Source organism: Trachinotus anak, unplaced genomic scaffold (genome assembly GCF_046630095.1).
Source record: "Trachinotus anak isolate AG129_WGS33_773 ecotype Australia unplaced genomic scaffold, CSIRO_AGI_Tana_v1 ptg000028l, whole genome shotgun sequence".
In the NCBI taxonomy this organism is placed as follows: domain Eukaryota; kingdom Metazoa; phylum Chordata; class Actinopteri; order Carangiformes; family Carangidae; genus Trachinotus; species Trachinotus anak.
The window spans coordinates 9,955,814-9,972,836 of NW_027273879.1; the positions used below are offsets into that span (position 1 = coordinate 9,955,814).

Sequence of the window (17,023 nt, forward strand, 5' to 3'; positions counted from 1 at the left end):
TTTCTTGAAAAAATATATGTGTATTCTGATGGATAATGCAACTGAACATTTACCAAAATTTATTTTTGTATAATACTTGAATTCCCCCGTTTTGTTTTATTTAAATTATTATTATTTTATCGTATTTTCTTATATTTTATAATATATCTATGATATTTTCCTATGTATATTTTATCACATGTGTGTATATGTATTTGTGTTTGTGTGTACAGATGCATTTCTGTCTGTCTGATGAATATTACGCCCAAAATTACATTGACCGGTGGATGGCAGCACAAAGCTTCACTTCGCGCAGGCTGCGGAAAATTAAGGCGAAGAAGAAGAAGATGATTCACCGGAAAAAAAAAACCTTTCGCCTCAGCCGCTGTGCATGAGGTTGGCGGGCTGCTGGTTGTGTTTGCGTGCTGGATGTATTTTTTTTTTTTTTTATTTTGCTGCTGAGCTGGTGAAACAAGACTTCTTAGCCAAATAACTCAGTATCACACGGAGTCTTTTCAGTCAGGTAAAGCAACGAGTTCGCTTAAATACGCTATTTCACACTTAGCTAGCATTTAGCTTGTAGCTAAATAGTAAGGTTGTAATGCTAGCAGTCAGCTAACCGGCGTTCCTCTACCAGCTCTCAAGCATTAGCTAACTTATAGTATATTGAATTTGGCAGGATATTTCTCTGCCCACGTATGCCACTTGGCCTAACTTTACTAACACTCTTTACGATTATCCCTACAGGTACGTTAGTGGTGGTATCTCAGCCATGCCGTCCAGCGCTGGACCCAGCAGCCCCGCCGCTGCACTCGCTGAAGCGCTGGAAAACTCTGCCCGGCTGATTGACAAACACCTGCAGGATGACCGCTGCTTTCCTGACCTGTCGGAGCTGCTCAGCGTCCCCTCACACAGTAAGTCATGTGGGGGTGTGGAGCAGAAGGGGAGGGTGAGATCTAACAGTAACTACCAGACTTAAGTGTTTCTGTTTACCAATATATTCTGCCATGCCAAACTACGAATTATGTGGTTAAGCAGCAGGTTGGACAATTCTGATACAAGCAAATATCACAATGGATTTTATGGGTTGTAACTAAAGCTACAACAGAGAGATAATAAAGTCACTATTGGTACTTTTTAAAGATTTTCAGACATGTGGATATGGTGATGAAGAGGGTCGAGACAAGTATACAGGCCTGTGTTGTTTGAAAAGAAAGGGTTGAGAATGCCTGTGGTGATACAGCCTAAACATGTTGATCAAAATCCTGCTTGTCATCTAATATCAAGATATTGATTTTATATCAGTTCTTCATTCAACTGTAAAATGAGGCTTCTACTGTTTACACCTAAGTCTTTTTTTTTGTAGTTGTCAAAATCCCATTTTGTCTTTTTTGGCACATAGGTGAAACGCTTGGAAGTGTGCGTTGACATGGAGCAAACACAGACTGTCAAAATATTAATTGCTCAATATTCCCTCCAGAATAGATGATGATAGAAATGGGTCAGACAGTTTATAAATGGCATATAAAGATGAAGAATCCTGTCCTTGGTTATGCAGGGAAAACACAATTCAACAGATAGAAAACATAAGCCAAAATATTTACCCTTGTCATATTTCACACAGAATATGTTTGTATACAAGGGAAATATGATATGATTTGAATACAACATTTGGTGCCAAAATGCTGAGTCTGAGGATGGCAGATAATCCGATTTACTGTTTTTGTTGATTGTTTTGACAGATATGCCGTCCCTCTCTGGAGTGTCGGACATGGACTACCCCCTCCAAGGACCAGGTCTACTGAGTGTGCCAAACCTACCGGAGCTCAGTGCAGTCCGCCGAGTCCCTCTGCCACCCGAGCTGGTGGAACAGTTCAGCCGTATCCTTTTGGTCATTCACGAAAAACTATTCCAGTGCTTTCAGTAAGATTCAGAGGTTTCCATTAGACTTATAATAAAACCGTAAAGTTGGTTGCTCTCGTTTATGTCGCCCCAGAAATTTGAGTTTTAACTTAACTGTTTCATAGATATGCAATGTAACTGCATGATGGGAGTTTTTCCTGAGATCTGTCGAGCGTGGCTTACTATTGACAACGACATCTTCATGTGGAATTATGAAGATGGGTGAGTATATATACATTTTAGGGGACAAGATCCATGAACAAAGTATCTTTAACCCAGCACATACTCAGTGCAATTAGATGCATAACATTTCAAACTTCCATAAGACAAACCTGGAGTGGAGGGAGTTAATTTATTTTTGTCTGCTGTGTTCCTTGCAGAGGAGATGTGGCCTATTTTGATGGCCTTATTGAAACCATTCTTGCAGTGGGTCTAGTAAAACCAAAGCAAGGTATGTATCAATGCTGAAACTCACCTTTGGCATTAATTTACTTTTTATTTTATAATGCTTTTTTTTTAAAATTTTATTTTTATTTTTTTTATCATTTTCAGGAATTTTGCAGCCACACATTCACTACCTCCTAGTACTGGCCACTTCTGTGGATGTTGTGATCCTCGGGCTGAGCTTCCCCAAGAGCCAGGCTGGTGAGTCTGTCATACAACTCATCCACAGTGACACTGCATTTTAGTTGTTTCCTTTAGTATGTGATTTTATAGATGTCAGAAAAAAATATTCCCCCGAAGATTCACCGTTTTACAAATAAAATGAAATTTTACTCCTAAGAGTTGAACCTCTTATTCTGAGAGTCTGAAATGTGCACTGTTCCGAATCAGTGCATAGATAAATGCTGTATTTAATTAATATGGTACTTATATCAGGGTGGCAACTGAGGTGTTATATCCCACATTCATGGTATGTTATTTTTGCAACAGTGTTATTAATACCCACATGTACCTATAATGGTTTATCTGGGTCATCTGGGGTGTCTCTCCTTTTTGTTGTAGGATTGAATGACAGCATGTCTGGTGGGATGCAGCTGCTACCGGACCCCCTCTTCTCAATCCCCACGGACAACACCTACATCCTGTCCATTACCTCCACAGACCTGGGACGCATCTTTATGGCAGGGAAAGATGGCTGCCTCTATGAGATAGCTTACCAGGCTGAGGCCGGCTGGCTAAGCCAGCGCTGCAGGAAGATCAACCACTCCAAAAGCTCTCTGTCCTTCCTCATCCCCTCCGTGCTCCAGTTTTCCTTTTCTGAAGACGGTAAAGAAAGAAAGACATTACCATGTGGAGTCAATGATGTCTGTGATTGAAATAAACTTTGCTCAACTTTTTGTTGTCCTGTGGCTCCACAGATCCCATTGTGCAGATTGCTATTGACAACTCCCGCAATACTCTATTCACACGCTCTGAGAAAGGAGTCTTGCAGGTACGACATTGGCCGGATATCATCTCAATTTTTTTTTACATGTGAGGCAGTTTCTGATTATAAGGGAAACTGGCAAAGCTAGTTATTGTCAGAAGGCTGCAGTAATTAACTATCTTTTTTTTCAGGTGTATGACCTGGGTGCTGATGGGCAAGGGATGAGTCGTGTGGCAACCATGTCACAAAGCTCCATTGTTGCAGCTGCTGGAAATATAGCCAGGTATGTCCAGATTTGATAAACCTCAAATGTTTCTGTCACATCAGTCATTAATTTTCATTCTGGGAAGTTAAGATTTTTTTTCTGCCTCTTTGAAACTCTCCTTCTTTTGCAGGACAATTGATCGTTCTGTCTTCAAACCCATTGTTCAGATCTCTGTGATTGATAGATCTGAGTCCTCAGACTGTCACCTACTCGCTGTCACGCATGCAGGTAAAGATTACAGATTAGTAGTGAAGATAAATAAAATTGTTGTGTACGTGTCGGGTAACATGAAATATGTCTGATTTTTAATGTTAAAAATGTTTTTGTAGGTGTGCGTCTCTACTTCAGCACCACACCTTTTGCCCCTCCACACCAGAAGCATGCAGCAGTTCGACCTAGCCTATTAGCTTTGGTCCATGTCCGTCTACCACCAGGGTTTTCTGCATCTTCTACCCTGCAGAAACCTGCAAAGGTCCATAAGGCACTACACAGCAAAGGTTCGCCATTTCTCAGTTTACCACGAACAAACTGAAACTTTTTTTTGTCATTTTTCTGGTTTAATTTGACCCAGTTTTCTTTAATGGAGTAAATTTAATTAGAGTGCAATTTATTTTATTTATTTGTAAATTTAATTTGATACTTATCACTCCATTTAATTTGAGTAAATTTTATTTAATTTATATAAATATAAATACATTTAATTTAATTAACTTCAAAAAAGGTTGTCTCTCCGTCCAACCATCCATCCAACCCATTCTTGTGAATGTGATATCTCGGGAATGACTTAAGGTTGATCTGATTAGAATTTGGTGGTCAAAGGTCAACATCATTATGACCTCATAAAACATGATTTTAGCCATAACTCAATAATTCATATTTTACTTGATAAAATACACTTAATACCTATTATAGAATTCCTTCAAAGTCTAGACTACACTTATTATGAGTCTGGACAGACAATTGTAACTTGACTGGTTGGCAGAGGCATACAACCACGAGGTGGTAATTCTACTTTTCGTTGGTCTGTTTAAACTTGCAGGCGTTCTGCTAATGGCTGCTTCTGAGACAGAGGACAATGACATTCTGTGGTGCATCAATCATGACTCCTTTCCTTTCAAGAAACCCTTGATGGAGACTCAGGTTGGTACATAAGAAGCATATAGTAAATGGTTTACACTTTTTTTTTTTCCCTTTCAGAAGTAACATTACTAACCTTAAAAACATTGTAGCTGTTTTTTTTTTGGTTTTTTTTCTTGTTTTAGTAGCTAAAAGCTATGATATACTGGATAATAAAATATGTGCATTATACCTCTTTCTTCCATTCTATTGAAGATGATGTCTAATGTCGATGGGCACTCTTGGGCTCTCTGTGCCCTTAATGAGGAGAGGCCAACCAAGATTTTTACTCCTCTAAACAAGGAACAGATCCCCATCACTGATTCACCAGTGGTGGTCCAGCAGCACAATATCCCTCCGCAAAAGTTTGTCCTCCTCTCTGCAAAGGTAAAAACTGCTGCCTTGACTCATCATGATGCTCCATTGTTCTCAGTCTTGTTATAGTGTGATAAAACTATGTCTTAATTTTGTATACTAAGTTTGGACTCCTTGCTGTCCTGTAGGGGAGTCATATCTTCCAAAAACTGCGACCAGTTGATCAGCTCCGTCATCTGCTGGTGAGCTGCGCTGGAGGAGAAAGTGAAGAGATTGAGCGCTTCTTCAAGCTGCACAGGGTACAAAGCATGATATTCACTGTTTAATATTTTGTCATCATTTGCAGGATTAAGGCATGCAGCCTTAGACCAGTGTGCAGGTATGTTTCAAATTCTCAGACACACAAAAAACACTAAGTTTAATTGTTTTTTCTGTACAGGAGGAGCAAGCCTGTGCCACAGCGCTGATCCTTGCGTGCTCCAGTGCTGCTTCTGACAGAGAGGTTTCACAGTGGGCCACTAGAGCTTTCTTCAGGTCACATAACACTGTCTACGCACACAGATGTATTTACACTTGCTTGCACTGAACACAGACTAAAAGCAACTCTTCTGTTGTCGTGATCAGATATGGAGGAGAAGCACAGATGAGATTCCCTGCAGCCATGACATCTCCCAGTAATGTTGGACCTGTGATGAGCTCTCCAGCACCTGGTAAATGATGAGCAAATACTGTCCACTGTGCCTGATGGGTTCAAAGATCTTATTACTGACATCTTATACTCGTGTCACATATAAAGCCTCATACACACATGACATTACAGTGTATTTGACTGGGTTGAAAGGATTCACAAACAGAATGTAATGTTATTTATAAACATTTCAAACACGACATTTGGTAACACAATCATAAAATGCATATTTAAAGTATTGTTATTTCTGTTATTCTCTCTTCAGGCATCTTACCCCCAGCTCTGGCTACACCTTTCATACCAATGCACTCAGGGTCTGCCCCCATCACACCCATGTCAGCTGGCCCAGAGGTGATTTTCTCAGGAAAACACAATGGCATCTGCATCTACTTTGCTCGCATTCTTGGGTAAGTAAATCCTCTTTTCTGGGTGAGAGCATAAATATGTAGGCCTCCCTTTTAATCTGAAGTGTGAATGCCAATGTGCAATGATAGTGTCGATACTGAAAAACCATCTTTCACGCTCTCTTGTTCCTCACAGAAATATTTGGGATGGGAGCCTTGCTGTTGAGAAAGCCATGAGCAAAGGAAATCAGACTGTCAGTATTGTAAGTAGCATAAGCATCAGTGTACATGTTTTAAATAATGACACTAGTAGTGGTTAGTCAACACAAACTGTTATCTGTTGTCTCCACAGTTGGAGAGCAGTGTTGGATCGTTTGATCTGGAGTCAGTCCTTCTGGAGCTCTGCGGTTTAAGAGAGTTTCTTGATAAAAACTCGCAGTTCAGTCCATCCTCTCTCGGTGCTGCAAGGTAAGAGCTCCCTCTCTGCTTGCTTAGTGATATGTAAAAAAAATCGGTGTGTTGTAGTTTTGATAAGTTCTCTTAACACAGTGGTACACACCTTTTCGTCATCAGCTGTAAATTAAAGTTAATCAGAGTTAATAAGCAGTCCAGAGTGTCAGAGACTGCTGTCATGTTCCATTACTGCCAACACACTGTTCAGTGATGTCACTTTAAGCTTATTTCAAAAAAAATTTTAATCAATGCCAAAATATCTGATGTGACGTCAAGGGTTTGGCTGTGACCAGACGAGTAACTTTCATGAATGCTTCTGTCTGTAGAGAGCAGATTCAGTGTTAATTTCTTCTTTAGGCTCACTTGAAATTTGTGAACACATTTGTGTTGTGTAATTTGTAATGTTCAGTTTAATCTAGACTTGTGTGTAATTCTGTCTGTTTGGCCTGTAAGGAGAAATAAATCAAAGCTGTATTATAAGGAAGAACTGAAACTGATCATGATTATGTAGCTAATATGAAAAATAATCTTGTTTTTTATCACTTGTCCCTGAACTTATAAAAACAGGGTCCAGATCTTCAAAGACTCTGCTGTACCTGAGTCTTGTTTCCCATCGCTTTTGAATAACATCTGTTCTTCTCCCTGTTAGTTTCAGCTCTCCTGCCAACCTGCAGCAAAGGCTGCTGGGATTCATGCGCCCTGATGGAGCCAGCTCTCAGCAGGTCCAGCAGGAGCTTCAGAGGAAATATCAGAGTGAGTTATGAGTGCAGGTTTCCGGATTTTTCTGAATGTTGTCCGGGGCCTTTATTTGATCAATAATATATAATATTCTAAATCTTATTCATCATGAAATTAGCATACAGAATATAGATATTTCATGATCTAACAATATAGGAAAAAATAGGACAGACTTTGCATTCATCCTCTCTATGTTACACTTGATGTGTTTTATACCTCCTAATTTTCATGTTTCTTGTTCATTTGTGTTCCTGTCTCTGTATCCAGCCAAGGCTCAGGTCTATGAGAAAATGTCCCTGCAGGGCATCCAGCAGTTAGTGCATCGCTCCTATCAGACTCTGGCCCTCTGGAAGCTTCTCTGTGATCATCAGTTCAGCCTCATTATGTCTGAACTGCCAAAGGTAAATGTGTGCACAAACCCTGCATTACGAACAGATGCTCATACATCATCATTGTGGCAGTCACCCACATGCTTTGCTGAATGTAATGCCTTTTGTTTTCACCCAAAAACCTGCTGCGCAATGTGAGCTCTTTGTTGCTCCTGGCGTGCTTATTTTGCAATCTTACGTATTTTTTTCTGTGTTCGTAGGAATTTCAAGAGCAGGTGAAGGGAGCAAATTTTAAGGATGTAGTGATCCGGGGCAAGGAGCTGTCAGGAGCACTCATCACAGCGCTCATTAATGTCTACATCAAAGATAATGCGCCTGTGGATGCCATCAGCAATCACCTTCGGGACACCTGTCCCCTGCTATACAGTAGCGATGACAGCGTTTGCTCCAAGGTACATGCAAACCAAACATCCTTGAAAGTACTTAAAATATTCTGAGCTGAATTATCTTGAAACCATCAACAGTACCAGATGTAGTAAAAGTGAGTCTTTATTACAGAGTCAGGTGTCTGCAGTTTTTATGTTTGGTGCCTTAGCGTCTTGCTCTCACATTTCTTGCAATCTTGAGCATAATTGTGGGAACACCAAGGCCATTAAAAGGTATTGATTCACCCTCACTGATTCATTGTTTCAGTATGTAAACTATTACTTTTGTCTCCCACTCAGGCTAATGAGTTGCTGCAGAGCTCCAAGCAGATCCAGAGTAAAGCAGGTAAAGAGAGAACATTGAGAGAGTCTCTACGTCTCTATCAGCAGATCAGCCAACATACAGACCTGCCGCTCGTGTGCTCCCAGTACAGGCAAGGTAGGGACACACAAGAGCCCTCTCCACTTTCTGTGTTTGTCTGCTTGATATGGTCACTAATGCAGATTGTGCATTTTTTTAGATGTACCTCCATCACTAACTCTGTTAAACTGTCTCAGTGCGTTTCTATGAGGGAGTCCTTGAGTTGTGCCTAACAGCAGCAGACAAGAAGGATCCACAGAGACTGGGGCCCCACTTCTACAAGAACGGAGAGCCTGAGGAGGACAGAGTAGGACAGCAGGCCTTCCAGGAAAGGTAAGGCTGGAAAGAAGTAGTACACAAATCAGTGTTACTGATGGCTGTTGTGGCGGATTGTCACCAACATTTTTTCACCCCTCCTGTCGCCGCCCCAGACTTTCCTGTTATAAGTGCATCACAGACACAATGCAGGAGCTGGTGAACCAGAGCAAAGCTGCTCCTCAATCCCCCAGTGTCCCAAAGCAACCTGGGCCACCTGTCATGACCTCTGACCCCAACATGCTTAGTAATGAAGAAGCTACAGCCCATGTGAGTAAGAAGGGGACAATTGGTCCTTATTTCTTTGCACAGCAGCATACATGATCTGCATATGTAACAAAAAATCTGTCCCCTTGTAGTTTGAGCAGATGCTTGGTTTGGCCCAGAGGTCTCAGGACGAGCTATTTCACATTGCTCTGTACAACTGGCTGATTCAGGCTGACCTGACTGACAAGCTGCTAGAGGTAATGTGTTTGTGCACGTGTAAAAATCTGTTATCACTTGAAACTGTCATTTTATTGTGGTTTCTGTTTGTGCATATTGCAGTGTAAGGCATTTCTTTTTTTTCCCAATTTTAACTGAAAAATACAAACAATATTTTTAAAAATAATTACATCAGTTTGTGCTGATTTTCACCACGTGCTGTTTTCTGACAAGAAGAGACACACTTAATGATGTAAATTTGAAAAAAAGCAGGAAACTATGCAATGCTCATATATCCCTATAGCCCTGTGTATATCCAAAGTAAACACATGTCTGTCAACATTGTTAGTGTGATTACATGCAGTCTGTCTGATAGCTGTCTTTTCATTTGTCCTCTGTTATCCAGGTGAATTCTCCGTACCTGGAGGAACACCTGATGCATATGATCAAGCAGGACCAGAGTAAGGTGCACAATATGGACCTGTTGTGGCGCTACTACGAGAAGAACCGTAACTTTGGCAAGGCAGCTCATGTACTGGCCCGCCTCGCTGACATGCACAGGTTTGGATACACAAGAACAGTATGATAAGTTTCCTCCTTTAGAAAACTCATTTTCAAGTAACCCTAATACGATCAAAGAAATACCCTTGTTCCTTCTCTGATCATGCAGCACTGAGATCTCTCTGAAGCAGCGTTTGGAGTACATCGCCCGCGCCATCCTGTCTGCCAAGAGCTCCTCCTGCATCTCAGCTCAGGCCTCTGATGGGGAGTTCCTTCACGAGCTGGAAGAAAAGATGGAGGTGTGTGTGTGTGTGTGTGTGTGTGTGTGTGTGTGTGTGTGTGTGTGTGTGTGTGTGTGTGTGTGTGTGTGTGTGTGTGTGTGTGTGTGTGTGTGTGTGTGTGTGTGTGTGTGTGTGTGTGTGTGTGTGTGAGTGAGAGAGTGACCACAGTGAGGGAAATAAGTGTGATGTGAAAATTAGCATTGTCATCATCATGCTCTGTATTGGAACCATGTTAAATTGCATCATCCCTATTGAATAGATAAATAAACTAAACTTGTTTTTTTTTCTTCTTCCTAGCTGGTGCGTATACAAGTACAAATCCAGGAGACCCTGATTAGACAGTACTCCCATCACCCCTCAGTGAAAAATGTCATCTCTCAGTTGGACTCCGAGCTCATGGACATCACTAAGGTAAAATACAGCATCAGAACAATCACAATCAGGAGTTAGGGATTTTAAATAGAGATGAGATGTTTAGAGATGATGGAGAAAGTTTTGTTTTATTTTCTTCGACATTGAATGAAAAATGTTTGTAATTTTTTTCTTGTGTAGCTTTACGGAGAGTTTGCTGACCATTTCAAATTGTCTGAGTGCAAGCTGGCCATCATTCACTGCGCAGGACACTCTGACCCAATCCTGGTGCACTCACTGTGGCAGGAGATCATGGAGAAAGGCAAGTGTAATGTCAAAACGCTGCAAAAATGTAACCTGGGCCCTTCCTACACTATAATGGGCTTTAATTATCAGTTAAGAGTGTTTTGAATCTTGTCTTTCAGAACTGGGAGACACTGTGGCCATGAGTCCAGTAGACAGGATGAGGTCTCTTAGTTTGAAACTGGTATCACTGGGAAGGATTTATGCTGGAACACCAAGATATTTCCCTCTGGGTAAGCGTTCATACATTCCTGCAATTATGTTAATTTTCCCTCTAGTTAGAATTTTCCAGCTTGCTGTTCACCACTTTGTTAACAGTAATATAATTAGACGTCCCTTTTGCGTCATTTATGTCAGCATGTCTCTGTGGTGCAGGTCTGTAGGGTCATGCAGGTGCTCTAGGTGATTGCTTAATTATCGTCCCATTACAACTGGCCTGTTCAAACTTGTCTTCTCTGTGGAGACTGATTTATTATATTTACATCTTTGGTACTTGCATGCATGCACAGAATCAGTTACAGTATGTCAGAGGCAAAATGCATTTTCCTCAGTAATAGACATACTGTTGAGTATGCAGTATTATTAAGTTTGGATGTGTCCTATGATTGTAGAGTTCCTGGTCAAGTTTCTGGAGCAGGAGGTGTGTCGACTCAACTGGGATGTGGGATTTGTCACCTCCACCATGCAGGAGATTGGAGTTCAGTTGCCACGACTTCTGGAGGTCTATGACCAACTCTTCAAAACACGGGTACATGCTTCACATAAAATATCATGTTCCAGTGCATCACGTCTGCACTTAAAGTTTTGGTAAATGAATTCTGTTCTTGTGAACAGTGTCTTTTACTTAAATACCCTGCCTCGCCGCCTTTTCACCTGTAGGATCCCTGCTGGCAGCGGCTGAGGAAACCTCTCCACCTTGTTGAGTGTATCCATGTGCTTCTCTCAGGATTCGTGGATGATCCAAGTAGAGTACCAACCTATGACAGGTAATCATCGTCTGAGGAGGTGTTCAGCTGCTGGCCTTTGGTGGGCGCTGCAGTGTTGGCCCTGTTTTTACTAAGACATTAGCATGAGCCTCAGGCCCCTGATTAAAATTCCTTTGACAACTAATGCTGTATCCTGCCAAAGTGTCCCTCCCCTACTTGCTCACTTTACTGTAAGCTGCTCTAGATAAAATCCTGTCATTGTAAATTTTAATTATAAATTGTGGTGTTGCATAAAACCTTGCAGTGTGTACACAGGAGATAAAGTGCTTAAAAAACATTGTTAGTTCGAGGATCTCTGAGGAGCTCAGGATTTTTGAATGACTGGCCCGATGATAAAGATTACTGATCTTTTTCAGAGTGTGTCATTGGTGACACACATAATTGGAAAAAAATAAGACACCTGGACAGTTGAATCTGCAGTAAGAACAGCAAATTTATTACAACTGAAGTACAGCTCTGCCCTTGATCACACTAGAATGTGTTTTTTTTTTCCAGTGAGAGGTATTTTTGCTGTTTCCAGGCAACAGATCTTGTCTGTCAATCACTTGTGTGCCACTGTCACCAGCTGCATTCACGCAAAGACACAGTGCCACAGTCACCTTAAACTCCACATGCCCACTGATGTTTGTGATGTTTGTATCATGGTAATTTCTCTCTGTGAGGTGAGATTGCTTCAGATCAGAACTGCTCATCACACTGGGCTTTTGTTCAAAGAACAGTCTCCAGACAATACTCACACGCCCATATATACACTGAGAATTGGTTACTGTGATTGCTCCTCCTGTTCATACTGGCTGTGATGAAATTCCTTCATAAAGGGATTTTAATATAAGTGATGAGAGACACAGTGCATGAAAATGCAAAAGGTAATATGAAGCGCCTACAGTCTGAGTCAGCCAAAACAAGTGGATGTATCCCAAACTTAGGGCCTTTTCAGTACAAATAACCCTCTTTGTGTTACTGTTCCTCCACCTCAGTTCAACAAGGAATCACACAAAGAGGGAGGGTTTTGCACTAAAACCACTTACTTTGGAACAGCCCCACTTTATTTGACTATCTCCAACTGTAGCTTCAGCTGTGCTTTGGATGCATTTATGTATAGGCTGAGGACTGGATTTTGTCCTCCAGCATTTATTTTCGGATCACTTTGAGAAGGGATCTTTTCACAGCCAGTGTGGACAGAAGGAACAGCTGCAAGGGAGGGGGGGTCCTTTTTTGGAGAAATTGAATACACTGAAACCATTAAACCCACAACAAAGTGCCTAGTGTATAACTTAAACTCTCAAAAGGCAATAAACCTGCAGTAAAGTAAGTTTAATGGTTTGTTGTCTGCCTATTTCAGACGCCGATTCACTAACGTGTGTCTCGACAACATCTGTGGATACCTCGTGGAGCTGCAGTCTCTGAGCCCGAATTCGGCCCTGCAACAGACCATTGGCAACTTCAAGTCACTGCAGGCGAAACTGGAGAAACTCCACTGATGTTACCAATAACATTGTTCATCAGTCGAAGGGACAGGTGACCTCTGGATCTCACACTGTTGGCCTTAACTGAACAGCTGATAAAAAAAAAAAATGTGATTACTTTATCAGCACGCACAACATGATGATGTTTGTATTCCACAGCAGAGTTTGCCTCTTTCTCTTTAGTCAGATGTGTTTCAGCTCGGCAAGTGCTTGTTGTTGGGGGACGGTGGGAGCAGGTGACAGATTTCTGGTAAAGATGAGGGAGACTCAAGAGACGCATTTTATAACTTATTTAATGCATTTTGTTGGAAGTCTAAACATTATGCTGAAATACAACTTTGGAAAGCAAGAGGCTGTTGGTTATTTGCATTGTGTGCAAATAGCTGTGTCAGATATCTAAAAATGGCAAGATATTTGAGTTACCTGTTTATAAAAAAACATGAAATCCCTTTGAATTTTACAGGTTAGTTTTCGTGTATTGCACTTAATGATGACTGATTGGGGATATTTTCATATGAATATACTTTAGACAGGTAAATATACCTGACTGAAGCCTTTTCACCACAGGGGAATAATTTGGTTCTGCATTTACCTCCAAACAAACAGTTCAGAGTTGGATGTTGTAATTATGTACATAACTTGGCCATAATGTCATCCCTTCTGCCAAAGGTCATTCACACACATAAACATTATTTTCATGTGTATTATTTAGAGTGAGCAGTTTGTCTACATGGCTGATAAATTTAACAGTGCTGTTGTGTATGAGTGCTTTGTGGTTGATTTGAATGTAGAACAATTTTTTAACACAGTGCAGTTCACGGTGCTCCACTGAAAACTTTGGTTTGCGTTGAGAAAAAAAAAACTGATAAAACATTTTTTATAAAGAAATAAAACTTGTCATTGCATTGCTTCTATTTGAGGATGTTTTGAAAACACTACACAGCAACTTTGTTACCTGTGAACCAACGAACTCCTGTTCTTCAGTATACTTTGTGTTACATTTTTATAAATAAGTGCAGCAGAAAGGAGGATTCACTTGCTGAGTGTTGATAATGTGACACTGCAGAGGGAGTCCAATCATGGTCCTAATGTCGTCTCTGTGTGTGTTTACATGATTATCTTTAATTTGAAAATAACACTCAGGGTTTCTTACAGTCATCACCAACAGAGCAGTAATTGCTACAGGTCTTTTTCCTCCAATTAGCTGTGCACTCTAGTATAAACTTGTTTAATTTTTAGCCTCCATGAAAAATAAAATCATTTTGACTTGATGCTGGGGTGATTTCTCTCAGTTTTGCAGTGAGTGAATTTACGCAAGTGCAAATAAAAGTGAACATCAACTAATGATAGAATCTGTGTTAACAATCCCACCGCTTCCATCACGTCAAGCTGCCTTTTGTGTCTTCATCGTTTATTAATTCCTCCACAGCTAATTCTCCTGCTCACCTTAGTGCCTTAACAAGAAACATTAAAATTCATGAAGCAAGTCACTTAAAATTTTAAGTATCTTTTCAGACAAAATAGAGTAAATGTAGGTAGAATATTAGAATAAAATGAGCTTTGTGAGCTTTTTAATTCATATTAGATTATTTCATTGTTGAGAAGTAAAACAACAAATGGCAAGGCAATAAAATAATGGGACAAGCAACACAATATTTCATCTGTATCACATGTATGATGTAGTTCATGTCATGTCAAGCGACAAATAGAATAAACATCTTCGTAAGGATAACAATGTCTGATATTAAAAAAGATGTTAGAGACTGTCAGCCCGAGATCATCAGACAGCTGTCAGGTTTAGTTTTCCTTTAGGGTTTTAATGTCTGAGCAGATTTAAGAGACAAACTGGGAGTTGTGAGACCGCTTCAATATTATGTTACAGACACACTACAGTGAGTATAAATCGTTTGGGATATACATATTTCTACCTTTTACATGAGCAAGAAAGCTTTTTTACTCCATGCAGGAATATGTAGGGGATGATGCAGGTGTAGGAGGCTGCAATATAGCTGGCCACCTCCACCACTATCGAGGAGGTGTGGATGTTGTTGGTGATGCGCAGAAGCAGATGAGTCAGCCAGCAGACCAGGAACACACTGGCCACAGCCACCACACTCTTGGCTGCCCTCACCTGAGTGCTTGAGCTCGTACTGGGCTTAGCCGGCATCTGGCTGGGCCTGGAAAGATTTGGTTGAGCTCCAATGCTGCTGTCAGTGTTTGTTTCCCTGTTGATAGGAGAGCTGGGGGAACTGTCACCAGACAGTTCTCCATTTGGACATGAAGATGGAGGTACGCCCGTATAAAGGGAGGCAGAATCTTTGACATCTTTTGAGCTGCCCGGTCCAGTGTCAGTGCTGACAGGTTTCTCATCTTTTCCGTTTTCAATACTCTTGTTTTCAGCTTCACCAATTTTCTTGCTGTGGTCAGAGCTATGACCCTGTATGCGGCGCTGGTTTTGAAGCAGAGTGATGACAATTTGGACACTGGCAAACACAATCCCTGCAACAGGGAGAGCATTAGCCAGGGTTAGATAAAAGATTTCGTAGGTTTGCCTGGCAAGTGCATCAGGGAAGACATCGATACAGTCTTCATGGCTCTCATTCCCTCCCTCAACTTTGACAAAGAAAAAATGCGGGATGCTGAAGACCACAGCCACTGTCCAGCTCCCGGCCAGCAGACAGCCCACCAGACACAGACTGTCCAGCCGCACCGGCGCCCCCCCTCGTTTTAGGGAACCGACCAGCTTCTGGTGCCAGAAAATGCTGATGAAGAAGGTCGTGTAGATGCTGCTGGTTTCAGAGAGGTCGGCGCAAAAACGGAACACACCGCAGAAGGTTTCCCCCAGGAACCACCGGCCAGCAAAATCTGCCATGGTGTCAGGCAGGTCCACCAGGTAGTTGGTGATGAGGTTGGAGACAGCCAGGTTGATGAAAAGGACCTCGTTGGTGCGGATGCCAGATTTCTGCCCGGGCAGGGAGCGTATGGCCAGCCAGTTGTTTCCCAGGATCCCTGCTAGAAACATAAGAGCTCTGATGATGGACTCAATCAACTCTTCTGCATCCATTCTGTCACAATATCAGGTGGCAGCTTCACTTTATGATAAAACCTCACTTGTCTCACAGTCTCCCCAGCTTATCATGTGGGATGCTTTGGTCTTTTGACACTTATATTAGGAGGGTACGAAGCCCAACCCAATCACATTTAATGTCTTATCATCTTGTTCTCCCTCCTGGAGCCTTAATCTTGCAGTCCCACAGAGAAAGAGGTTTGTTTCCCCCCCCCCCTCATGACACCTCCCACTGAGCAACTGCAACTCACCAGACTCACCATTCAGTCCTCTTGAAAAACTCAAAATGAAACATCACTAAGGGTAATAACTTACAGACTCACAGGTCTCTTCTATAGTGTAGGATCATCTAAAGGGGAATGCCACCTATAATTTTATTTCACCATATTTACTTGTGTGCTTTAAAGCAGTTTAGTTGATGCTTCTTTGCATAAAACTTGAGTTCCTGCATGCAAATTTCAGCCCAGCTCCCCTTTTAGTTTGTGAGAAATCAGCTCAGCCGCTTACAGCTACACAAATTGACAGCCTTGTTTATTCTCCGTGCAACAACACTCGATTTTATACTCCAGTGGCAACACAAATTTTGGGGAATTTTATTTTCCTCTCAAAGAGGAGTTCACAAGCACTGCAGCTCAAGGTATGATTTTCAATTTCCCTAAGTGGTTGCTGCTGTTTTAATGCCCACAGACCTTTTGGTGCTTCTTTCTAGTCCTGGGTAATGCTCATGGATTTCTCACTTTCTACAAAGCCTCCCACTCTACACTTGTAAATGTTAATAAGAAGTTGTAAATAAATGGATTTTGGCCCAAATGGTCTGTAATCCTCTTCCAGATTGTAAGTGGGCTAACAATCCATTTGTTTCCCTGATGAAGTAAAAGTTCCATAAAAAGAAAAATGAGGGAGTGTGATGCTGGAGGAGGATTTTCTGCAACCTGGCAACCCCTTAAAAACTCTTCTTATGAAACTGCGCTGCGAAACATTAGTAAATGATTTATTAAGCGCTGATAAAACCATTCGTTACAACCGAGAAACTTTGGATTGCAACA

General features: G+C 41.4%; 2 protein-coding genes across 2 annotated transcripts; one reads left to right on the plus strand and one right to left on the minus strand.

Annotated features, from left to right (window-relative positions):
- Nucleotides 1–354: 354 nt before the first annotated feature.
- On the plus strand, nucleotides 355–13,803 carry nup155 (nucleoporin 155). The gene is made up of 34 exons (XM_071466291.1): nucleotides 355–502; nucleotides 727–893; nucleotides 1,722–1,859; nucleotides 2,007–2,103; nucleotides 2,262–2,332; nucleotides 2,434–2,526; nucleotides 2,887–3,150; nucleotides 3,243–3,316; nucleotides 3,442–3,533; nucleotides 3,646–3,743; nucleotides 3,845–4,012; nucleotides 4,555–4,655; nucleotides 4,848–5,018; nucleotides 5,135–5,245; nucleotides 5,386–5,480; nucleotides 5,571–5,656; nucleotides 5,900–6,041; nucleotides 6,175–6,241; nucleotides 6,331–6,446; nucleotides 7,081–7,184; nucleotides 7,437–7,570; nucleotides 7,759–7,950; nucleotides 8,224–8,362; nucleotides 8,482–8,617; nucleotides 8,716–8,869; nucleotides 8,959–9,063; nucleotides 9,429–9,583; nucleotides 9,693–9,822; nucleotides 10,102–10,215; nucleotides 10,357–10,477; nucleotides 10,581–10,691; nucleotides 11,070–11,206; nucleotides 11,338–11,444; nucleotides 12,787–13,803. Exons 2-34 carry the CDS (start codon nucleotides 752–754, stop codon nucleotides 12,923–12,925), a joined length of 4,104 nt encoding a protein of 1,367 aa, XP_071322392.1. The 5' UTR covers nucleotides 355–502; nucleotides 727–751; the 3' UTR covers nucleotides 12,926–13,803.
- Nucleotides 13,804–14,706: 903 nt separating this feature from the next.
- Nucleotides 14,707–16,047, minus strand: ora5 (olfactory receptor class A related 5). Its single transcript, XM_071466292.1, has one exon. It carries the CDS (start codon nucleotides 15,972–15,974, stop codon nucleotides 14,835–14,837), a length of 1,140 nt encoding a protein of 379 aa, XP_071322393.1. The 5' UTR covers nucleotides 15,975–16,047; the 3' UTR covers nucleotides 14,707–14,834.
- Between the last annotated feature and the right edge of the window lie 976 nt (nucleotides 16,048–17,023).

What these genes read in the sequence shown, in the direction of transcription:
- nup155 (XM_071466291.1), top strand. Translation starts at nt 752, where the DNA reads ATGCCGTCCAGCGCTGGACCCAGCAGCCCCGCCGCTGCACTCGCTGAA. An exon ending in GCTGCTGGAAATATAGCCAG is followed by an intron (nt 3,534 to 3,645) that starts GTATGTCCAGAT and finishes CTTCTTTTGCAG; the next exon opens with GACAATTGATCGTTCTGTCT. An exon ending in TAAGGCACTACACAGCAAAG is followed by an intron (nt 4,013 to 4,554) that starts GTTCGCCATTTC and finishes TTAAACTTGCAG; the next exon opens with GCGTTCTGCTAATGGCTGCT.
- ora5 (XM_071466292.1), bottom strand. Translation starts at nt 15,974, where the DNA reads ATGGATGCAGAAGAGTTGATTGAGTCCATCATCAGAGCTCTTATGTTT.